We start from the raw sequence: 24,956 nt of genomic DNA, 5'->3' as shown, positions 1-24,956 counted from the left end.
GGTTTCCTCCAGGAAAGAGGATTGGGTTGACAGGGGAAAGAGGTGGGAGGAGGACTCGCCACTGCATATTCCATTTTGCACAATTTAATTTTGAACCATGAGACGGTGTTGCTCGCTTAAAATATTATACTAAAATCATTTAAAAGGTAAAAAACTAAATCTTTTACAACCATGGAATACTATGAGAAAGACATTTAGTGAATTCTGGTCTTGGACATGGGGGCTGCATGACGGTTTTTTGATGGACGGGGGCTTTCCAGCACAAAGGATCATTAGTAAGGCTGGTCCTGCTGGATGTTGGTTGGAGCACAAGGACCACTCCCTTAGGAGTGATGTACATACAGCAGTCAAAGACACTGGATCTGCTGAGACAATCCTAATTTCAAATACTCAGTTCCATGTGGCCATAAATACCCAAGTGTTTATCAGACTAACAGTTCTGAATTTTGTTCAGAAAGTCTAGTCTCTGTTGAAGTAAGTCAAGAGCCAGGTAGGAAGCAGAGTGTGTTGAGGGACACAAAACTAGGTTGATGGAAAAAGAAGTGAAAGGAAGGGACCGTCAAGTCCAACCTCGGTGCCGTGAATCAAAAAAACAGTGTATAAACTGCGTAAAGAGGCACACGCCAATTGTGTTGCCACTGTGTGAGGTGGAAGGAACTTCCGGTTCTTGCCTACCTGCCAGAGCCCTCGTGGAATGTCTCCCCACCCCCACCCTACCCAGACCCACGTGCCCTCTGCCCCTCCCCCACTGCAGAATGTTTCAGCCACATTCTACTGTTATGACTCAAACGTGCCCCTCCTTCAGTTGGATCCTGAGCGTCTGTTGAAGCAGGTCACTCTCTGGGTCCTGGTCTTGACTTTTCTCATTGAGGCTACCAGGCAGCAGTAGTCCGTGCCCAAGCCTGCAGGATGGCTTCAGAAGGAGGTAAGGCTATAGGCTGGGGGTGTGTTCTCAGAGACCCTGCCATCCCTCACATCCTTCGGGTTCACACGTGACACTTCACGGTGGGCACACAGTTGGACTGAAGTAGAGGGAGAAGAGAGCCCTGGACACACGAGGACATTTCACCTGGGGAGACTGGGGAGCCTGAAGAAACCTGAGACTGCACTGGGGAGGAGGGGTCATTGGAGGTGGATCAAGAGGAATTGCCCTGGCTATGGAGAAAGGATGGCAGCAGGCAGGTTGATTCTTTCTAGAAGGGAGACAAGCCACTTTGAAACGTGTGTGTAAGGATGTGTGTGATGTCCTGGTGGTGACACAGGGAGGGTCATGAGGAAAACCTAGACCTGTCTTGTGTTCCTGAGACACCTGAAGCTTGCCTCACCATATCTTTCTAAGGCATTTGAACAGGAGCATACTGTATCTAAGGGGGCCGTGGGGAGAGATGGTCTTGGTGAGAAAACTATTCAGTGGGGCTGTGTGTGGCCACACCTGCAGTGAAGTGTCCTCTCCGAGAGCTAGGCAGGAGGTTACTCTAACTGCCGCAGCCCACACCTCGTCCACTCCTCCCAGCCCAGAGCTCACTTCTCAGTTCAGGCAACTGTTGCTTGGGATTCAACAGGGGATGGGCAACCGTGTAACTTCAGCCAAGAGAGGGCTCAGGTTCCTGAGTTGCTCTGAATTGTTCTTCCTTTTGTGGAATCGCAGTACTTCAGACCTACTTCATCTCGTCCAGTATCTCATGGTGGACCCTCAGGCTGCCTTGAGAGGAAGAGTTTGTTCATATTTCCTGTCACTCCTTCATGGACAGGGGACAGATGTGGAGTGGGGTTGTTTCGGGTGGAATGTCTGTGAAGGCTGCTTCCTCTTTTAAAGGGGGAAGGAGTGTAGCCCAGGGGCAGGAAGACGATCTTCTGTGTTATTATTAAACGTCCTATGACACCTGTTCTGGTTAATTAGGTGCACCGTGGTGTGTACCTTGTTCTCCTGAACAGGGATGTGATCCAGACAACTTGATCGCCATGGCAACTGCCTTCTGCCTGCTTCTCAGATTGTCTTTCCGTTATTGGGAGCTGGAGGGGGAAGGACCACAGGCGGTCTGTAGTCCCATGACCAATGTAACATGACAATTCCCTGGCCCTTGTTTAATCCTCTGCAGCCATCACTGGCTGTGAAATGACAGAATCTAAGGGACACGCGCCTACTTCTCACACACCACTCCCCCCACCCCCGCCTCCTAGGAACAGAACTCCTGAGTGATGACAGTGACTCTGGGCACTGGGGAGGGGGTGGCAGGACCTGGCCCATGTTAAGTGTCTGCTGTGGGTTGTTCTGAGATGCAGGTGCATTCTGGGCCAGTGTTATGGGTTTGTATCGGGATTCCATTAGAGAGATATTTTCCAGCATTTTGTTTTGTTTTGTGAGGCTAGGAAAGAAAGAGGGGATTTACACTGAGCATCAGGAAAAGGAGGACTGAGGAGGAGGTGGGGCCCTAATATTTTACACAATACCTGTCCACAAAGGGCTTTTGGGTGCCTAGAACTTACCTTGGAGAAGGTCCCTACCTGCTAGTACGCCGGCTGAGGGGCATTTCTCACAGAGCGGATGTCCACACAGTTCCAGATCTTGGGAGACAGCCTGTGAGGCTTAGGTGCCAGGCGGTGCCTTAGGGAGGCTCTCCAAGTCAGTGCTTGCTGAGGCGATTTCTTCTCGGCAGACAGGGGTCAGGGACCTTGGTGGATGGGCGCGGGGTCACCAGTGGAATAATTCTCAACTGGAGGTCAGGGCATGAAAATCACTTGAAGACATTTGCACGCTGCACAGTTTCCCTTGTCCAAGTGTCCCTCACCTGTGGAGATTTACACTCTGATGCCACAGAAAGCCTCAGTCCCACTTGCCCATTCTCCTCCTCCATTCACTCCTTTCCTTTGCCTCAACAGCATGTCCAGTGCTGGGAACGGATGTGACCATGAACCCCGGTGCCTCCTTGTCTACTTTCACGGCAGTGCCCTTCCCTCCACCCATTCCTGGCGCCCAGCACCGGCCACCCTGGCAGCAGCACCTGCCACGTCCCCTCACCCCAGCATTCCCTCCTGGCAGCAGCCTGCTGCTGCCAGCTTTCCCCAGGACGCCTTTGGTGGCTAATGGTGGCCGTGGCCCCAGTGCCCCTGGGGCTTGCAACCTCACTGTCCAAGTCAGGTCACAAGGGAGGCCAGTGGAGGCCCCCCAGACTCAGACCTTTGTCGTTACTCAGGCCCCCCTCAACTGGAGCGCTCCAGGGGCCCTCAGCAGGAGTGCTGCATGTCCTGCACCCGAATTCATAGCAACCCCTGTGATGGGGACCGTTGTGACTGCTCCAGCTGTTGGAGTTAGTCAGGCTGGCAAGGGAGGCTGGACCCCAGGCTTTCCTCCTCAAGCTCCACCACCAGCTGCCCAGCTGGCCCCTATCATTCGCCCAGTGAACTCTGGGCCATGGCCACATGGCACTTCCAGGGAGGGCCGCCTGGCCACCAACCAGTCCAACGCCTCGCACGATGGCTCCTCTAACACCCAGAGAGAGTACAGTAACTTCCGACGTTGGCAGCACATCAAGCCCCTGGCCCAGAGACACTTTCACCTGAGTCCTGATGCAGAAGCTTTTTCCTGCTTTCTCATGTGAGTGAACGCTCAGGGGGTCCTCAGCTTATGGGAGCTTTTAGATAAAGAGGAACTGGGGATGGACTCGCACGTTAGCTTTCTAGGGCTACTGGAAGGAAGGTGTGAGGGCGATGTCCATGCTATGAGAAGGCACATTGTCGGTCACAAGGGTGGGCCTGCCAGTCCGTGACATCAGGACTGAAATGTGCCCTATCTCAACTGGCCCCACCACCCTGTGAGTCTGGCCAGCTTGCTCTTCCATGATTCTCATGGTAATCTGGACTGAAGACCTGCAGTCAGAGAGGGTCGTGGTGTAAGGTGAGGAGCCAAGGAGTGGATGCCGCACTCTCCTGTGGTGCCGTGTCCTTCATACAGGACTTGAGCGTACATGGCCAGGGGAGGTCACTTCAGAGGAGGGGGAGGAGCGCGGGGCCCAGGAGGGCGCTTTATGCATGCCTCCACTTCGTTGTGGAGAATTCCACGAGGAACAGGGTGATGGTAGAGCTCTCCTAAGGGCGTGGGCTCTCTCCCACTAGACTTGTGAGCCTGGCAGGCATTTCCATCCTAAACCTCCGGTCCCTCGTAAAAAGGGGACAATTACACTTCACTCAGAGGACTGTGCAGAAGACGCCTTGGGCTAATCTATGAAGTGTTAGCAGATTGCTTGGCACATGACACGCCTCATTGATGATGGTGATTTTTATTATGAAAATGCAGCCTTGAGGAGGAAAAGAGCTCCCCAAGGCACAATGTCCCAGCTCTAGCCTGGGAGTGGATGGTCATCCTTGAGTGAGTGTGAGGCGGTGACAGCAGTGGCCGGGAAGGCTTGTCTTTGCCCTCCCAGACGCCCGCCTCTCACCCTCCTGTTGCTCAGTCATTCTGGGTTGAGTGATGTGTGGTCCACATGGGCGGGTGGGGTCAGGCAGGTGCGGGCTGGGCTGGGCCCGGAGACTGACCCCAAGGGCTTACAGCCCAGTGCTTCGATTCGTGGCCCGCCTGAATCCCTACATGCCGCTGGAGGAGGGACTGTGGAGGGCCGTGCAGGAATGGCGGCGCTTGAGCAACCTTGACCGGATGATCTACTACGAGAGGGCGGAAAAGTGAGTCAGCGTCCTGGGCCCAGGGGCTGCGTGGAGGGTGAGGCGAGTGGGTGAGGGCAGGGTCTGGCCGTGGGGGTGCTCATCAGAGAGGACAGAGGAGAAGGGCTGTCACCCAGCACAGGGTTCCTGCAGCCCAGGAGCCCTACTGTCCCCCAGAAACCCCTCCCTCACCTTGAGAGTTTGAGACTTCTGTCCTTCCTCCACCGGGAGCTCTGCCTTCCCCTGATTTTGACCTACCCTTGCCTTGACATGAAGGTCTCAGGACGGGGCAGGGTGAAGCTGTGTGTCCAGTAGGGGTCCAACTCCGGCCATATGGGCTGGGCTGGGGAAAGAGCTCCACCCGCCAGCCTGCTGCTTCCTTAGTGGTGGGTGGCTGGCGGCCACTAACATAGATTTGGGACCACCTCTCCTCATGAAAAGTGCCCTGTGTGGGTACCCTGGCATCCCTGAAGAGGCTGGGGAAGCCAGCTGTCGTCGGCCCAAGGGTCTCCGGCCCTTCCAGTGTTTGCTCCATGGTAATCCCCTTGGTTTAAGAAACAAAAGCAAACAAACGAGCGCCTCTCAGAGGAAGGGAAGGCCTCTCCTCTAAGCTCAGCATCCACATCGTCCAGCCTCTCCTGGGCCCTGTCTCCAGGTCTATGTTCCAGGAGTCTCAGTCCTAGCCCAGGGTCCTGGATTCGGGCAAGGACCCCTGTGGGGAACACATGCCTGTTCCAGCCTCTGGCTGTCAGCCCTTCATGTGGTTCTGGATGGGGACGGGGGCATGAGGAGGGTGCCCCCTGGGTCAGCCATGTGTCCCGTTGACCTGGTTCAATTCAGCGACCTGGGTCTATGCTGTTGAATGCCCTCCAGTGCTGGTGAGGCAGGAAGGGTCCCAGATCTTGTTATCACTTCCAGGAGCAGCTCTCTGCTGTGGACAGCACCTCACAGGGCCTTGACGGCCCCAAGGCACATCCTCTCCCAGTGCCTCATTCTTGGCTGCCTTTGTTGGGCTCCAGAACCCAGGCCTTTTTCTCAGGGTGGCCTGTGCCTCCGTCACCCCCCAGGTTCATGGAATTTGCGGCCGAGGAGGAGATGCACATTCAGCATTTGCAGTGGATGCAGTGCGCGCAGGACCTGCCTCCTCCAGCCCCACCGAAGCTGGATCCTCGGGGGCCCCCAGCCCCGAAAGTGGGCCTTCAGCCAGGCACCCAGCTTCCCACTGGAGCTGAAGGCACAGGTAACAGGGGCCTAGGCTTGGCCACCGTCCCCATGTGGATCCTTTTCTTTCAAGACAGGGGCATTGGTCTTTCAACCAAAACAGCCACCGAGGCGGGGGGTGGGGGGGTGGGGTCTCAGCTGCCCTTTGTCACTACGGGGTATTGACTTGGTCAGTTTTGTAACTCCTCTCACACCTCCCTGTCAAAGGACCCCACACGAAGTCTGCCTAAGAAGTGGGCTTGATGGGGAGACCCCTAGAAAATTGGAGGTTCCCCACTTCCTTACTTGTGACTCCCTTAGATGACCCCCTAACCTCCCCTCTCCAACTGTGCATGAGGCTTCAGATGGTCCTGACCCCTCCCACACCCACATCAACGTCCCCCAAACAATGCCCTCACCAACGTGCGCTCGGTGGTCAGGAGGTGGACCGGGAGTCCCTCACCTTCCTTCCCTTCCTCCTGCTCTGCCTCAGCCTGTGCTCCCAGGATGTCCGGCCCCAGGGCCCAGCCCTCGCACCCGAAGCCACACAGATCCCAGTGGCCCCCGGAGCCCAAGGCGCCCAAGGAGATTCCCCCTGAGACTGTGAGGGAGTATGTGGACAGGATGGAGGCGCTGGTGGGGCACGTCCACTCAGCCACAGGCAAGTCACCTGCAGAATGTGGAAAGGACGGAAATGAGCTGAAGCAGGAAGAGGACGACACCTGCTTGGACCCGTGTCTCTTGAGCTACACTGACGAGCTGCGTTCCCGGGAACACTCTGTCACCAAGGTAGGCTGGGCCTGGAGCCTGGGGTCTACAAGATGCCAGGGCATGGAACTCTCAGCACCCAAGATCTGGGTTCTGCTCAGGCCGATGGGACTTAAGCTCAGCTCCTTGTTCCTGAGCCTGGTGTTCGGGGAGGTTTACGTAGATGTATGTGTGTATATGTTTGTGTCTGTGTGTATGCCTTTGTGTGTCTGTGTATGTGCATCTGTATATGTGCTCTTTTGTGTGTGACTGTGTATGTGCATGTGTGTGTGTGTGTGTGTGTGTGTGTGTGTGTGCTGACCATCCCCGCCTTGTGGAGGAGAGTGGGGGTGGGTCTCTGCTTTGCACTTTCCCTCCTGGTCTTCTTGTGTCACAGGCCACTCCTGGCCAAGGATGCTCACAGCCTCTTCTTTCTGTCCGAGGTGGAGGCAGTCATTCATCCTCGATTCCTGGCAGAATTGTTTTCCCCGGACCCACAGCTGGATGTCTTGGCCCTTGCTGAGGAGCTGGAGCAGGAGGAAGGACTCACCCCTGAAGAAGTGAGCCAGGGGAGGGAGAGGGACACTTAGGGAGCCAGGGGACTCCGGGGGGGGGGACCCCAGGTGATCCAGGGGACAGGGGAAACCAGGTGGCCCAGGGGAGCCAGAGGAGGGAGGGATCGCAGGTAGAACAGGGGAGACAAGGGATACCCAGGAAGACCAGGGCACGGAGGGACCCCAGTGAGCAGGGGAGAGCTAGGGCCCCAGAGCAGGAGACCCACATGGCTCTGTCCGTCCCTTCCCTGCCTCGGAGGCCTGGCATGGGGAAGGGCCCTCTCTGGGGTGGGTGCAGCGCAGGGTGATAGGAAGGAGAGGATGGGGAGCCGGGAGCGGAGGGAAGGACACACAGCTGGGAATAAGGTGCAGGAGGATGGCAGGCATGCCACCGTGTCTGTATTTGGAGTCTAGTCCTGGGGTCACCCGTCCCCTCCTCCCCCCCAGGGCCATTGTCCCACTGCCCAGTGCGCCTCCTCTCACACGTGCGCGTGGAGCCGTCACTGTCCTCCTCCCTCCTACCAGTTGGTGCAGAAACGACTCCTGGCCTTGAAAGAGTACAAGGGTGGGCCGGCAGCCCCGAGCCACAGTGCACCCGGAATGGGCTCAAGTCCATCTGAGTCCCACACCGGCCAAGGTGCCCAGAGGCACGACCAAGACCGCCATCGAGGGGTCAGTGATGAAGCCTGCCCAGCAGAGATTGATGTTGAGGCTCTTCACAGGCCCATCCGAACAGACACTGGCCCGTTCGTGCTCAGAGTCTTTGTTCCCTCTCGAGGACGTCAGGCTGGCAAGGGAGGCTGGACCCCAGGCTTTCCTCCTCAAGCTCCACCACCAGCTGCCCAGCTGGCCCCTATCATTCGCCCAGTGAACTCTGGGCCATGGCCACATGGCACTTCCAGGGAGGGCCGCCTGGCCACCAACCAGTCCAACGCCTCGCACGATGGCTCCTCTAAACCCCAGAGAGAGTACAGTAACTTCCGACGTTGGCAGCACATCAAGCCCCTGGCCCGGAGACACTTTCGCCTGAGTCCTGATGCAGAAGCTTTTTCCTGCTTTCTCATGTGAGTGAACGCTCAGGGGGTCCTCAGCTTATGGGAGCTTTTAGATAAAGAGGAACTGGGGATGGACTTGCACGTTAGCTTTCTAGGGATACTGGAAGGAAGGTGTGAGGGCGATGTCCATGCTATGAGAAGGCACATTGTCGGTCACAAGGGTGGGCCTGCCAGTCCGTGACATCAGGACTGAAATGTGCCCTATCTCAACTGGCCCCACCACCCTGTGAGTCTGGCCAGCTTGCTCTTCCATGATTCTCATGGTAATATGGACTGAAGACTTGCAGTCAGAGAGGGTCGTGGTGTAAGGTGAGGAGCCAAGGAGTGGATGCCGCACTCTCCTGTGGTGCCGTGTCCTTCATACAGGACTTGAGCGTACATGGCCAGGGGAGGTCACTTCAGAGGAGGGGGAGGAGCGCGGGGCCCAGGAGGGCGCTTTATGCATGCCTCCACTTCGTTGTGGAGAATTCCACGAGGAACAGGGTGATGGTAGAGCTCTCCTAAGGGCGTGGGCTCTCTCCCACTAGACTTGTGAGCCTGGCAGGCATTTCCATCCTAAACCTACTGTCCCTCGTAAAAAGGGGACAATTACACTTCACTCAGAGGACTGTGCAGAAGACCCCTTGGGCTAATCTATGAAATGTTAGCAGATTGCTTGGCACATGCCATGCCTCATTGATGATGGTGATTTTTATTATGAAAATGCAGCCTTGAGGAGGAAAAGAGCTCCCCAAGGCACAATGTCCCAGCTCTAGCCTGGGAGTGGATGGTCATCCTTGAGTGAGTGTGAGGCGGTGACAGCAGTGGCCGGGAAGGCTTGTCTTTGCCCTCCCAGACGCCCGCCTCTCACCCTCCTGTTGCTCAGTCATTCTGGGTTGAGTGATGTGTGGTCCACATGGGCGGGTGGGGTCAGGCAGGTGCGGGCTGGGCTGGGCCCGGAGACTGACCCCAAGGGCTTACAGCCCAGTGCTTCGATTCGTGGCCCGCCTGAATCCCTACATGCCGCTGGAGGAGGGACTGTGGAGGGCCGTGCAGGAATGGCGGCGCTTGAGCAACCTTGACCGGATGATCTACTACGAGAGGGCGGAAAAGTGAGTCAGCGTCCTGGGCCCAGGGGCTGCGTGGAGGGTGAGGCGAGTGGGTGAGGGCAGGGTCTGGCCGTGGGGGTGCTCATCAGAGAGGACAGAGGAGAAGGGCTGTCACCCAGCACAGGGTCCCCGCAGCCCAGGGGCCCTACTGTCCCCCAGAAACCCCTCCCTCACCTTGAGAGTTTGAGACTTCTGTCCTTCCTCCACCGGGAGCTCTGCCTTCCCCTGATTTTGACCTACCCTTGCCTTGACATGAAGGTCTCAGGACGGGGCAGGGTGAAGCTGTGTGTCCAGTAGGGGTCCAACTCCGGCCATATGGGCTGGGCCGGGGAAAGAGCTCCACCCGCCAGCCTGCTGCTTCCTTAGTGGTGGGTGGCTGGCGGCCACTAACATAGATTTGGGACCACCTCTTCTCATGAAAAGTGCCCTGTGTGGGTATCCTGGCATCCCTGAAGAGGCTGGGGAAGCCAGCTGTCGTCGGCCCAAGGGTCTCCGGCCCTTCCAGTGTTTGCTCCATGGTAATCCCCTTGGTTTAAGAAACGAAACCAAACAAACGAGCACCTCTCAGAGGAAGGGAAGGCCTCTCCTCTAAGCTCAGCATCCACATCGTCCAGCCTCTCCTGGGCCCTGTCTCCAGGTCTATGTTCCAGGAGTCTCAGTCCTAGCCCAGGGTCCTGGATTCGGGCAAGGACCCCTGTGGGGAACACATGCCTGTTGCAGCCTCTGGCTGTCAGCCCTTCATGTGGTTCTGGATGGGGACGGGGGCATGAGGAGGGTGCCCCCTGGGTCAGCCATGTGTCCCGTTGACCTGGTTCAATTCAGCGACCTGGGTCTATGCTGTTGAATGCCCTCCAGTGCTGGTGAGGCAGGAAGGGTCCCAGATCTTGTTATCACTTCCAGGAGCAGCTCTCTGCTGTGGACAGCACCTCACAGGGCCTTGACGGCCCCAAGGCACATCCTCTCCCAGTGCCTCATTCTTGGCTGCCTTTGTTGGGCTCCAGAACCCAGGCCTTTTTCTCAGGGTGGCCTGTGCCTCCGTCACCCCCCAGGTTCATGGAATTTGCGGCCGAGGAGGAGACGCACATTCAGCATTTGCAGTGGATGCAGTGCGCGCAGGACCTGCCTCCTCCAGCCCCACCGAAGCTGGATGCTCGGGGGCCCCCAGCCCCGAAAGTGGGCCTTCAGCCAGGCACCCAGCTTCCCACTGGAGCTGAAGGCACAGGTAACAGGGGCCTAGGCTTGGCCACCGTCCCCATGTGGATCCTTTTCTTTCAAGACAGGGGCATTGGACTTTCAACCAAAACAGCCACCGAGGCGGGGGGTGGGGGGGTGGGGTCTCAGCTGCCCTTTGTCACTACGGGGTATTGACTTGGTCAGTTTTGTAACTCCTCTCACACCTCCCTGTCAAAGGACCCCACACGAAGTCTGCCTAAGAAGTGGGCTTGATGGGGAGACCCCTAGAAAATTGGAGGTTCCCCACTTCCTTACTTGTGACTCTCTTAGATGACCCCCTAACCTCCCCTCTCCAACTGTGCATGAGGCTTCAGATGGTCCTGACCCCTCCCACACCCACATCAACGTCCCCCAAACAATGCCCTCACCAACGTGCGCTCGGTGGTCAGGAGGTGGACCGGGAGTCCCTCACCTTCCTTCCCTTCCTCCTGCTCTGCCTCAGCCTGTGCTCCCAGGATGTCCGGCCCCAGGGCCCAGCCCTCGCACCCGAAGCCACACAGATCCCAGTGGCCCCCGGAGCCCAAGGCGCCCAAGGAGATTCCCCCTGAGACTGTGAGGGAGTATGTGGACAGGATGGAGGCGCTGGTGGGGCACGTCCACTCAGCCACAGGCAAGTCACCTGCAGAATGTGGAAAGGACGGAAATGAGCTGAAGCAGGAAGAGGACGACACCTACTTGGACCCGTGTCTCTTGAGCTACACTGACGAGCTGCGTTCCCGGGAACACTCTGTCACCAAGGTAGGCTGGGCCTGGAGCCTGGGGTCTACAAGATGCCAGGGCATGGAACTCTCAGCACCCAAGATCTGGGTTCTGCTCAGGCCGATGGGACTTAAGCTCAGCTCCTTGTTCCTGAGCCTGGTGTTAGGGGAGGTTTACGCAGGTGTATGTGTGTATATGTTTGTGTCTGTGTGTATGCCTTTGTGTGTCTGTGTATGTGCATCTGTATATGTGCTCTTTTGTGTGTGACTGTGTATGTGCATGTTTGTGTGTGTGTGTGTGTGTGTGTGTGTGTGTATGCTGACCATCCCCGCCTTGTGGAGGAGAGTTGGGGTGGGTCTCTGCTTTTCACTTTCCCTCCTGGTCTTCTTGTGTCACAGGCCACTCCTGGCCAAGGATGCTCACAGCCTCTTCTTTCTGTCCGAGGTGGAGGCAGTCATTCATCCTCGATTCCCGGCAGAATTGTTTTCCCCGGACCCACAGCTGGATGTCTTGGCCCTTGCTGAGGAGCTGAAGCAGGAGGAAGGACTCACTCCTGAAGAAGTGAGCCAGGGGAGGGAGAGGGACACTTAGGGAGCCAGGGGACTCCAGGGGGGAGGGACCCCAGGGGATCCAGGGGACAGGGGAAACCAGGTGGCTCAGGGGAGCCAGAGGAGGGAGGGATCGCAGGTAGAACAGGGGAGACAAGGGATACCCAGGAAGACCAGGGCACGGAGGGACCCCAGTGAGCAGGGGAGAGCTAGGGCCCCAGAGCAGGAGACCCACATGGCTCTGTCCGTCCCTTCCCTGCCTCGGAGGCCTGGCATGGGGAAGGGCCCTCTCTGGGGTGGGTGCAGCGCAGGGTGATAGGAAGGAGAGGATGGGGAGCCGGGAGCGGAGGGAAGGACACACAGCTGGGAATAAGGTGCAGGAGGATGGCAGGAATGCCACCGTGTCTGTATTTGGAGTCTAGTCCTGGGGTCACCCGTCCCCTCCTCCCCCCCAGGGCCATTGTCCCACTGCCCAGTGCTCCTCCTCTCACACGTGCGCGTGGAGCCGTCACTGTCCTCCTCCCTCCTACCAGCTGGTGCAGAAACAACTCCTGGACTTGAAAGAGGAGGAAGGTGGGCCGGCAGCCCCGAGCCACAGTGCACCCGGAATGGGCTCAAGTCCATCTGAGTCCCACGCCGGCCAAGGTGCCCAGAGGCACGACCAAGACCGCCATCGAGGGGTCAGTGATGAAGCCTGCCCACCAGAGAGTGATTTTGAGGCTCTTCATAGGCCCATCCGAGCAGACACTGGCCCGTTCGGGCCCAAAGTCTTTGTTCCCTGTCGAGGACGTCAGGAGGTATCTCCATTCCTTGCCGGACGGCCCTCCCCTCCCCAGGGTCAAAGGCGCACTGGCCCTCTACTGGGACCCAGGGATGCGTCTGTTCTCAGAGAGGCGTCTCCTGTTCGGGAGGCCCGAGGGCCCAGGGACGCGTCCAGTGAGAACGAGGAGGCGCTCCCCAGCCTGGCCTCCCTCTTGGCCTCTCCGCAGAGCCTGCCGCCTTGCGGGCTGTCCCAGACTCCTGCCCCTGCCTCAGGCCTGGCCTCCCCTGGAGGTTGGGGGGCCCAGAGTGCTCCCCAGGCCCCCTCCCCTCAGAGAAGAGGCCCCAGCCCAGCTCCACCAGCTGCTCCCAAGTCGAGCAAGCGGGCTCTGTGTGGGCGCCCAGCCGCTGCTGAGAAGCTGCCCATCCCCGGGGCTGGCCACGGGGTCTCTGCGAGGCCAGCCTTGGCTCTGGGGCTGGCTCGCCCCTCACAGCCGAGAAAGAGAAAGCGTGACCCGTTTGTCACAGGGAAGAGGAGGAAGAAGAGGAAGCACTGCAGCCAGTAGGGAACAGCCGGGCCGGCCCTCCAGGGCGAGACCCCAGGGCGGCCCCCAGGGGAGCCTAGGGGCTCCTCCTCACCCCAGAGCTGATCCTGGGATTGTGGGGGGTTAGGGAGGTGGGGGAGGTGGGTGTGGGCAGGACTTTTGGAGTGATGTATGAAAATTGTGAATAAAGATAGTTTTGGTGGGAAATGCTCTCAGGCCACTGTCATCTTCTTCGTGTTGAGCTGCTCCATAGAGAGCGAACCTGAGAGGAAGGAAGGGTGAGGGAGGTCACAGGAGCTATGGATCTACAGGTGGCCAAACCTTTCCTCCACATAGACAAGGACTCCTCAGGCTGCCCCTGGGAACGCATAGCTCTCACTTTCCCCAGGGACCCCCTCATCATCCCCTTCTCTAAAGCCTGCTTGGCTAGGGGCCTTCTGGGGCATCTGTAGCATCTTCTGCATCCCTGAACCGTCTGGGGAGGGAGAGCTGCTTTTGTGCCTCTCAGCCCTCTGGACACTAACCAGTTTCTAGGACGGAGCCTGCAGATGGCCCTTGTCTTTATGGAGCTGCTCTCTGCTTCCCTGAAGTGGCCAGGCGATGGCGCTGGGGTGACCCTCCGCTCATCCAGGGTTTCCTGTGTGGGTGGCCTGACCAGAGAGGAAAAGTCTTGGCCATGGGGACAGGACTGTCTGCCTCGTCATAGCGGGAGCGTTCTCTAGTCCCACTGGGATTATTGCAATGTGGAGAGTGGTTGAGGCAGCTACCTCTTAATCCCAGTGAGGATGCAACGAGGGGAATGGGCGCGGGGAAATTCATGGGGCACCTGTTACAGGTGTGTCTAAGGGAAACGACAGTTGGGCCCCTTTGTGGAACTTGTGGGATTTCTGTGCAGCAGCATCTTGTTCAACTGAGGGAGGAGGACCCATCTGGCTGTGGCTGTGGGGACTGGCCTTAGGGGCCTAGGGGTGTGCAAAGACACCCCAGAACTACTGTCCCTTCCCTTTCCACCCATGGCTGGACATGTGTGTGTATTGGTATCAACACTGATTTGTATTCCCATAGAAAACAGTTCCTCCTGACAAACTATGACCGTGTTTCACAAGAACAGCTTGCTCACAGGGGCAGCAGGGGTGGGGGAGAGGTGTCTGCGGCCCCAGATCTGGGTGGGAGCTGGGATCCATGCTGAGGAGTGTGGAGGCCTCAGTCACCGTCCTGTGGGTGCCGGCAGAGACTTCGAATCATCAGAGCAGGCGAAATGACCCGCTCATAAGGGTGAGACGAGCAAACAATGAGGGGCAGGGAGCAGACCCCTGCTGTCTCCCCAAACTGCCCCCCCTCCCAGTCTGCTTAGCTTCCGTCACAGCCTGTGCTGGCCCACCTCTGAAGCCCCTTCCTCCTAAAGCACTCAGATGCTCTGATCTTTTGTAGACCTGCCCCGGGCCTCACCCCCCTTCCCTGCTGGCCAAAGGCTCTTCTCCAGGTTCTGAGTTCTGATTCCTTCCCCAGGACCCAGGCGGGGGTTAGGACAACAGGGACTCCCTGAACATGACCCCTACACCATCAGCATGCAAAACTGGGGCCGCAGGCTTCCACAGGTGGCATGGCTCTCTGCTGGACCCTGCAAAGAGCTTGGAGAAGAAAGGGGCTCATGTCTCTCCACCTCCACTAATCTGTAGGTCAGCCTCACAGGTCCTCCTCTGTCCAGGTGGGCAGCACATATGTGCTCCCAGCCCTCCTTGACCCTTTGTGAAAGAAAGTTTTTGCAGCTCAGTAGTCTATTAGTCAAGGTGTCTCAGGGCTTGTTCCTTTTGAAGCCCTACAGGAGAATCTGTTTCCTTTCCCTTTCTGTCTTCTAGAGGCTGCCTGCATTCCTTGGAATTAGTCCCTTCTTCCATCTTCAAAGTGCATCACTTTAATCTCTGCTTCCCTCATCACATGGTCTCTCCAACTCTGACTCTTCCTGTGTCCCTCCTATACAAATCTTTGTGTTTATATATAGCCCACCCAGAAAATTTATGATAATCTCTTCATCTCCAGATTTTTTACATGGTCACAGCTGCAAAGTCCTTTTTTCCATACAAGGTGACATTCACATATTGTCATAGGAGGGGTTAAACACGGACCTTTTTGGGGAACCGTAATTTACCCTACTAGAAGAAATCCACAAGAATACCTACCATCAGAATCCACATGAATAACAGACTATGACCAAGTGGAATTTATTCCAGGGATGCAAGCCTGGTTCAATGGTAAAAAATCATCAATGTAATCTACCATATTGAGTCTAAAGGAACACATACTGTCACACCAATTAATACAGAAAAGGCAGTTAACGAAATTCAACACCCATTCATATTAAAAATGCTCAGAAAACTAGGAATAGAAGGTCACTACCTCAACCTAATAAAGAACATCTACAAAAAACCTACTTCTAACATCACATGAAATGGTGAAAGAATGAATGTTTTTCCCTGAGTTCAAAAACAAGGTTAGAATGTCCACTCTCATCTCTTAGTTTTCAATGTAGTACTTTAGATTCTAGTTAGTGTAGTGCAGCAAGAAAAGGAAAACAGAGGCATACATATTAGAAAAGAAGAAATATAATTGTCATTATTTACAGATGACATAATTGTCTACATAGAAAATTCCAAGGAATGTATAAGAAAACTCATAATAAATTATAATAAATTGCTGTAGCAGGATCTCAGAATATAAGATCTATACGTAAACATTAATACACAACATTGATCATATTTCCATATACTAGTAACAAACTGAACGATTGAAAACCAAAATTTAAAACGTAGTAAATAGGTTCCAGTTCAAGGTGGCAACATAGGAAGATCCTGAACCCACCTCCTCCCACAAACGCACCAAATCTACAGCTACATATGGAAAACTTTCCTCTGAAAAAAACTAAAAGATGGTGGAGCAACCCCTTCACATCAGGAAAACCAGAGGGAAACCACATCAAAACAGGTAGGAAAGGCTGAGACACAATTTTTCCATAAATCCCATCCCTGGTGTGGAGACACACAATCAGGAAGGAGCTCAAAACCTGGAGCTTCTCCCTGAGAGGTGAAGGGTTTGGACCCCACACTGGGCACTCCAACTTTTAAGGCTGGCACCTGTGAGATAGACCCCCAAAACATCTGACTTTGAAGACCAACAAGGCACATCCCATGAGACCCACAGGGCTGTGGTGGACTGAGGGACAGCTCTTAAAGGGCCTGTGCACAGACTCACCTGCCCCAGGGCCAAGTGCAGAAGCAGCCCTTTGAAAAGCACTCTGACTTTTTGTGAAAGAGACTCACTTCCCAATTTTAAAGCATTAATCTGAGGAACAGGGACCTGCTGGAATACTCCCCAGGGACAGAGGCTGGCAGGTGCCATCTTCCTGCTCTCTCTCTGCCTTGATAAAGCTGAAAGGTGCCATCTTTTTCCCCCTTTTTCTTTTCCTGCAGGTGACAACTTTGTGCTCCAGCCAGCTGGCTCCTTCTTCCCTGCTCTTCCTCTGTCTTGCTATATATATATATTTTTTTTTTTTTTCTTCTTCTTCTTTTTCTTTTTTTCTTTTCCCTTTTCCCCTTTATTCAGATGGTGTCATCTTTGCACTCTTCCCACCGCCTCACTCCAGCCAGTAAGCATCATCTTCACACTTTCCTTCTGATGTGCTCCAGAGAGCCAGAATCTCCAAGACGGGAGATCCCACTTTTGTGGCCTCCACTCAGGGGATGCTCCTTGATCACCTGGCTCTGGAGGCCAGGAGGGATCTCTTTTCTGCATCCCATGGGACTGTAACAATTGGAGAGACAGTTCTTGGCAGGATACCACCCCCAGGATGTACCACTACACATCAGACTGAGACACAGTCCCAGCCTTTACATGAAAAAGGCCTATTTGCTAGTAGGGACAAGACTTAAGAGCAGGCTTCAGGTTCAGCACACATCTAGAGGCTACGGATGTGCTCTCAAGGAAGGTAGGCTGGGGGTACCATCTTTCCACCCTCACTCTGCCTTACTGCACTTCACTGGTATCTCCCAGAATGGAGCTTGTACACTCATCTGAAGCCCTGTTTTCTTGTGACTGCTCCCCAGGGAATATCTTCAGATTGCTTGCTTCTGGGGCCCAGCAAGGCTTACACTTGCAATCTCACAGGACTGAATATATTTGCATTCTTTAAAAGCTGTTACCAAATTGTCTGGCTTCCTATCAACCTGAATCTAGGTGCTGACTGAGATCCTCCAGTTTGGGATGCTCACTGGTCTTGGCACACCCTCAACTGCTGGGAGGGTGTGCCAAGTCTATTAACAATAAACTGCTTAGACAATCACAAAGGTTTGAGAGGCAACCTAGAGTAGACAGCGTTAAATGACAAGGTTCATCTGTCACACAGCTCTTCAAGACTGGGAGATGTGACTATTTCACTTAATGCGTAGAAACCAACACAGAGAGTCAAGCAAAATGAAGAAAGAGAGGACTATACTCCAAAAAAAGAACAAGATAAAACCTCAGGAAAAAATCTTAATGAAATGAACATAAGTAATTTACTTGATAAAGAGTTCAAAGTTATGGTCATAAAAGTGCTCACTGAACTCAGAAGGAAAATGGATGAAAACAGTGAGAACTTCAACAAAGAAATAGAAGATATAAGAAAGTTCCAAATAGAAGTCACAGAACTGGAGAACGCAATAACTGAACTTAGAAATACAGTAGATGAAGCACAAGAAAGAATAGGTGAACTCAAAGACAGGTCAGAGGAACTCATCCAATCAGAGAATAAGGAAGAAAAAAGAATGAAAATAATTAATATAGCTTAAGGGATTTATGGCACATCAAATGGAATAACATTCACCTTATAGGAACTCCAGAAGGAGAAGAGAAAAAGGGGCAGAAAACATTTGTAGAAATAATATCTGAAAACTATTCCTAACCTGGGGAAAGAAACAGACATCCAGATACAGGAAGCCCAGAGAGCTCCAAAGCAGATCAACCTAAAGAGATCCATACCAAGAAATATTAAAATTAAAATGTCAAAGTTAAAGATAACAAGGGAATCTTAAAATCACCAAGAGAAGTACAACTTGTTACATACAAAAGAACTTCCATAAGACTATCATCAGATTTTTTAGCAGATATGTTACAGCTCAGAAGGGAGTGGCACAATATATTCAAAGTGCTGAAAGAAAAATCTTTCCAACCAAGAATACTTCACCCAGCAAATACTTCACCCAGTTATATTCAGAACTGAAGGAGAGATAAAAGAGTTTTCCAGATGACTAAACGTTAAAGGAGTTCATCACCACTAACTCAGCCTTACAAGAATTGTTAAAAGAACTTCTTTAAGCTGAAATGAAAGGCCGCTAATTAGTAACAAGAAAACACATGAAAGTATAAATCTCACCAGTAAAGGTAAGTGTGTATCGTAAAGGTAGTGGATTAATGAATTATAAAGCTGTATGAAGGTTAAAAGACAAAACTCGTAAAAAGACTTATAATTAAAATAATTAGTTAAGGGATATACAACATAAAAACATGTAAAATATGTCATCAAAAACATAAAATGTGAGGAGGGAGGAGTAAAAACTTTGACCTATAGAATGCATTCAAACTTAAGTTGTTACCAACTTAAAATAGACTGTTAAAAATATAAGTTGTTATATGTGAGCTTCATGGTAACCACCAAGCAAAAACCTAGAGTACATGCACAAAAGATAACAAGAAAGGAATCTAAACATACAACTAAAGAAAGTCATTAAGCCGCTAAGGAAGAGAGCAAGAGAAGAAAGGAACAGAGAAATCACAAAATAGCCAGAAAACAATTAACAAGATGGCAATAAATACATACTTATCAATAATTATTTTAAATGTAAATGGACTAAAGGCTTCAATCAAAAGACATAGGGTGGCTGAATGGATTAAAAAAGAAGACCCATCTATATGTGGCCTATAAGAAATTCATTTCACAGCTAAAGACACACACAGACTGAAACTGAAGGGATGGAAAAAGATATTCCATGCAAATGGAAACCAAAAGAAAGCTGGGGTAGCTATCTATAATTATATCAGAAAAAATAGACTTTAAAACAAGAGACAAAGAAGGACATTACATATGGATAAAAGGGTCAATCCAATAAGAGTACATAACATTTGTAAATATTTATGCATCCAACATAGGAGCACCTAAATAAATAAAGCAAATATTAATAGGCCTCAAAGGAAAAATAGCAATACCATAATAGTACGGGACTTGAGTATCCTACTTACATCAACAGATATATCATCCACACAGAAAATCAATAAAGAAAGATTGGCTTTAAATGACATGTTAGATCAGATGGATTTAACATATATATATAACATTCCATCCAAAAGCAACAGAATATACATTCTTCTCAAGTACACATGGAACATTCTCCAGGATAGATCATATGTAAAGCGAAAACCAAATCTTAACAAATTGAAGAAGATTTAAATTATATCAAGCTCCTTTTCTGACTACAATGGTATGAAACTAGAAATTGATTACAAAAAGAAAACTGGAAAATTCACAAACACGTGGAGAGTAAACAACAAATTCCACAATACAGTAAAATGGTCATCTAACATGATCCAGTGAGATTTATTCCTAGGATGCAAGGATGGTTCAATATCTGCAAATCAATCAATGTGATATACCACATTAACAACTTGAAGAATGAAAATCATATGCTCCTCTCAATAGATGCAGAAAGACTTTTGAGAAAACTCAACATCAATTTATTATAAAAACTCTCAATGAAGTGGGTATAGAGGGAGCATACCTCAACATAATAAAGACCATATATGACAAGCCCACAAATAACATCATATTCAACAGTGAAAAGCTGAAAGCTTTTCCTCTAAGATCAGAAACAAGACAAAGACGACCACTAAAGTCCTAGCCAGGGCAATTATGCAAGGAAAAGAAATAAAAGGCATCCAAACTGGGAAGAAAGAAGTAAAACTGTTACTATTTGCAGATGACATGACACAATATATAGAAAACCCTAAAGACTCCATCGAAAAACTGTCAGAACTAATAAATGAATTGAGTAAATTTGCAGGATATAAAATCATTATACAGAAGTATGTCACATTTCTACACACTAATAACAAACTAACCAAAAGAGAAGTTAAGAAAACAATCCCATTTACAATTGTATCATAAAGAATAAAATAAGAATAAATTTAACCAAGGAAGTGAAAGACCTGTACACTGAAACTACAAGGCATTGATGAAATAAATTGAAGAAGACACAAAGATACCCCATGCTCATGTATTGGAAGAACTGATATTATTAAAATGTCCATACTCCCCAAACAATCTACAGATTCAATAAAACTCAATCAAAATTCCAGTGACATTTTTCACAGAAACAGAACAAACAATTCTAAAATTTGTATGGAACCACAAAAGGCCCTGAAAATCTTGAGAAAGAAGAAGAAAGCTGGAAAATGCATGCTCCCTGATTTCAAACTATATTACAAAGCTATAGTAATCAAAACAGTATGGTATTGGTATAAAGGGAGACACATATCAATGAAAAAGATAGAGAGCCCAGAAATAAACCCATTCATATATGGTCAATGAATTTACAACAAAGGAGCCAAGAGTATACAATAGATAAAGGACAGTCTCTTCAATAAATGGTGTTAGGAAAACTGGACAGCCACATACAAAAAATGAAACTGGACCAGTATCTTACACCATACACAAATTCAACTCAAAATGGATTAAAGACTTGAATGTAAGACCTGAAACCATAAAAACTCCTAGAATAAAACATAGGCAGTAAGCTCCTTAACATCAATCTTGTCAATGATTTTTGTTTTTTCTTTTTGGGATTTGACACCAAAAGCAAAGGCAACTAAAGCAAAAATAAACAAGTGGAAGTACGTCAAACTAAATAGTTTCTGCACAGCAAAGGAAACCATCAATAGAGTGAAAAGGCAACCTAGTGAATAGGAGAAAATATTTGCAAATCATCTATCCAATAAGGGGTTAATATCCAAAGCATGTAAAGAATTCATACAACTCAAAAACAAACAAAAAAATTCCAATTAAAAAATAAGCAGAGGATCTGAAAAGACATTGTCCAGAGACGATATACAATTGGTTAACAGGTACACAAAAAGATGCTCAACATCATTAGTCATCAAGAAATTGCAAATCAAAACCACAATGAGGTATCACCTTATACCTGTTAGAATGGCTATTATCAAAAGCGAAGAAATAATAAGTGTTAGCAAGGATAGGGAGAAAAGGGAAACTTTGTGCACTGCTTGTGGGAATGTAAATTTGTGTAGCCATTATGGAAAACAGCATGGAGTTTCCTCAAAAATTAAAAATAGAACTACCATATAATTCAGCAATTCCACTTCTGGGTATTTAGCCAAAGAAAATAAAAATGCTAACTTGAAAAGATATATGCAACCCTATGTTCATTGCAGCCTTATTTACAATAGCCGAAGTATGGAAACAACCAAAATGTCCAGTGATGAATAAATGGATAAAGAAAATGTGAGGTATATATATATATATATATATAATGGAATATTATTCAGTCATAAAGAAGAATAAAATCTTGCCACTTGTGACAGCATGGATAGACCTTGAGGGTGTTATGCTAAGCAAAATAAGTCACACACAGAAAAACAAATACTGTATGATCTCACATATATGGAATAATGAAAAACAAACAAAACAGACTCACAGATACAGGGAACAGTTTGGTGGTTGCTGGAAGTGGGGCGTGAGGAAGGTGGGCAAAAAGGCTGAAGGTAGTCAAAACATACAAACTTCCAGTTATAAAATAAATACTATAAATCATGTGGATGTAATGTAAAACACGGCAACTCTAGTTAAAAATACTGTACTGCATATTTGAAAGTTTCTAAGAGAATAGATCTTATAAGTTCTTATCACAAGAAAAAAATTGTAACAATATATGATGGTGGATGTTAACTAGATTTATTGTGGTCATAATTTTGCAACATATAGAAATATTGAATCATTATGTTGTCCACTTGAAACTAATATAATGTTGTATGTCAGTTATACCTCAGCTTAAGAAAAATAAAAAGTGCTACAAATAAATATAAATAAATAAATATATACAATAACTGCCTTCAAAATGAGATGTTTAATATAAATGTTTAAAAAATGTAGATCTGTATAATGAAACCTACAAAACTTTGATGAAAACAATTAAACAAGTGGTAAAAAGAAAAGTACAGAGGCATATTATTTTCATGGATTGGAAGACTCAATATGGTAAAATATTAATTCTTCCCAAATTGATCTGTAGGTTTAAATGCAATTCCTATCAACTCCCAACAGGTTTTTTTTGGTCACAATAGACAAGCTTATTCTAAAACTTATATCAAAAGTTAAAGGAAGAAAGATGGCAGCAAAATGATGGTCTAGGAAGTTTCAAACTCTCGTTTCCCTACAGAAACATTCAAAACAAAAACCGATCAGAAGCTTCTAAACCAACTCTGTAAGAGCTCTGGAAAATCATCAAAGGTTTCCACAACCAAGCAAATGCCCAATTGGAGAAAATCATCGCCAAAGAGATAGGAAAGTTTTGTGGCCATTTACCTACTCTTGTTCCACTCCTCCCAACATAACAGTGGTCTTAGTCTTGAGCCAGCAGCAGCCTGGTTTCCAGTTCTCCAATTCCAACTGGTTGGAGCAGAGTAGACCTTATTTACAAATTATTGTGTACCACTATTCCAACCTGTCAGGGGGAAAACCGAAAGCCTGAAAGCCTGAAGCAAGATGCTCTTGTCTGTTTTGCATAACACAGAACACAGAAAAATGGCAGGTGCTACTTGTAAAGCTACAAGGCAACTCTAAATGAAAAGACGCCTGGGTCAAGAGATTCTGGGTGGAGAAATATAATAGACCATTTAAAGCCCAAGGTAGAAGCTGGAAGTGAGACTATTTGGGAAATTAGGACTTTCAAAGCAGCCTATATGCAGGGGAATTTAGAAAGCCACACGCAGGACCAGGCATGACATGCTCAGAAAAGTCCTGAGAAGACCTCAAGCTTTCACCTCAGGCTAATCCCTAGGCTCAGAGCAAGCCTAGCTAAGTGGTGAACAAGGACCCCAGCACAGAGCCAATCTGCCGTAATTGGTGGTGGCTGTTCCCTCTTTTTACATGTTTTTATTTATTATTTCAGCTCCTAGACTTCAAGGAAATCTCCATCAGAAAAAAAGCTGGGGGGCTGGAGTCAACGTGGCAGAGTAGGAGGATGCAGAGTTGGCATCTCCTCACAACTAGGACACCTACCAGGTGTTGGTGGGGGACCTCGGACACCTAAGAGGACTGGAGGAACCCCTGAGTGACCCAGTAGGACATGGGGGAGGGAAGGGGAAGGAGAAGTGGAGGCCAGATGGGACTGGTGCCCCTGAGGGGCAGCTGGAGGAGGGGAGGGATTCCCATGCACAGAGGGGCCCATTCACAACGAGGGGAACAACAGGGACAGGGAGAGACCCTCAGGGGATTGGAGGACCAGAAGGAAATGCGGCCTGTATTTCCCCCCACCCAGTGGGCCTCGGGGAGCCTGCAGATCCCAGGCCTGATGCTCCACACGACAAGGCCCCTTCTGGTCGCACTGAGCCTAGGCCCAGCACAGCCCCCCCCCACCCCACCCAGGGCCTTTTCCTTTCCCATGTTAGGGAAGTTTTCAACTATAATCTCTGCAATATTTTCTCAGACCCTTTCCTTTTCTCTTCTTCTTCTGGGACCAGTATAATTAGAATGTTGGTACGTTTCGTGTTGTCCCAGATGTCTCTGAGATTGTCTTCAATTCTTTTCATCCTTTTTTCTTTATTCTGCTCCTCAGGAGTTATTTCCACCATTTTGTCTTCCAGATCACTTATTCGTTCTTCTGCCTCAGTTATTCTGTTACTGATTCCTTCTAGTGTATTTTTCACTTCAGTTATTGTGTTGTTCATCTCTGTTTGTTTGTTCTTTAGTTCTTCTAGATCTTTGTTGAACATTTCTTGTATCTTCTCAATCCATACCTCTAGTCTATTTCCACGATTCTGGATCATCTTTACTATCATTACTCTGAATTCTTTTTCAGGTAGATTGCCTATTTCCTCTTCATTTATTTGGTCTTGTAAATTTTTACCTTGCTCCATCATCTGTGACATATTTTGTTGCTGTCACTTTTTTTTTTTTTTTAATGAGTGGGATTTTGTTCCTCTGTTATTGATTGTTTGGCCTGAGGCTTCCAACACTGGAGTTTGCAAGCTGTTGGGTAGAGCTGGGTCTTGGTGCTGAGATGAGGACCTCTGGGAGACCGCACTCTGATGAATATTCCACGGGGTCTGAGCTTCTCTGTTAGTCCAGTGGTTTGGACTCAGAGCTCCCACTGCAGGAGCTTTGGCCTGACCCCAGGCTCGTGAACAAAGATCCCACCTTTGTGGTTCTTTTGTGAATAAGGACACTCCAAACCTAAAAGGTCATTATTTTCTGCTGGGTTCTGCCTCCACTGGGTTCCACCTCTGCTGGGTTCTGCTGGAGCAAACTATCTTTTAATAGTTTTGGTGAATTTAGCATATGACTTCAATTCCTCTCCATTCCCCAAACACAGACTCACTCCCTCTGCTCATCTCTAGAGAAGTCTGCAGACCTTTTGTGCTGCCCATCATGTCTGGCCCCACCCCCTGTCCCTTTGGACTCACCACACCACACATGGGCCCATGCTCCAGGAACCTAGGGTGGCCTGCTCTCGGCTCCTTTTGTTTTAACTTGCATCAGATGTCAGAGGATGGTGCTTTTGGTTGCCTTACAACTCTCTTGGGGGGTGCTTCCTTGCCTAATTTCATTTAA

General features: G+C 50.0%; 1 protein-coding gene across 1 annotated transcript; it reads left to right on the top strand.

Moving 5' to 3' along the window:
- Positions 1-909: 909 nt before the first annotated feature.
- Positions 910-13,188, top strand: LOC309633811 (NUT family member 2G-like; the record flags this gene model as incomplete). The annotated part of the gene is made up of 6 exons (XM_082403057.1): positions 910-925; positions 2,881-3,595; positions 4,549-4,677; positions 5,724-6,036; positions 11,677-11,793; positions 12,314-13,188. The coding sequence occupies 6 exons, from the start codon at positions 910-912 to the stop codon at positions 13,103-13,105; spliced, it is 2,082 nt and encodes a 693-aa protein (XP_082259183.1). The 3' UTR covers positions 13,106-13,188.
- Positions 13,189-24,956: the final 11,768 nt, after the last annotated feature.

The sequence above is a fragment of the Balaenoptera borealis genome, assembly GCF_965194805.1.
Source record: "Balaenoptera borealis genome assembly, chromosome: 8".
Classification (NCBI taxonomy): Eukaryota; Metazoa; Chordata; class Mammalia; order Artiodactyla; family Balaenopteridae; genus Balaenoptera; species Balaenoptera borealis.
This window is presented reverse-complemented; position numbering and strand designations above follow the sequence as displayed.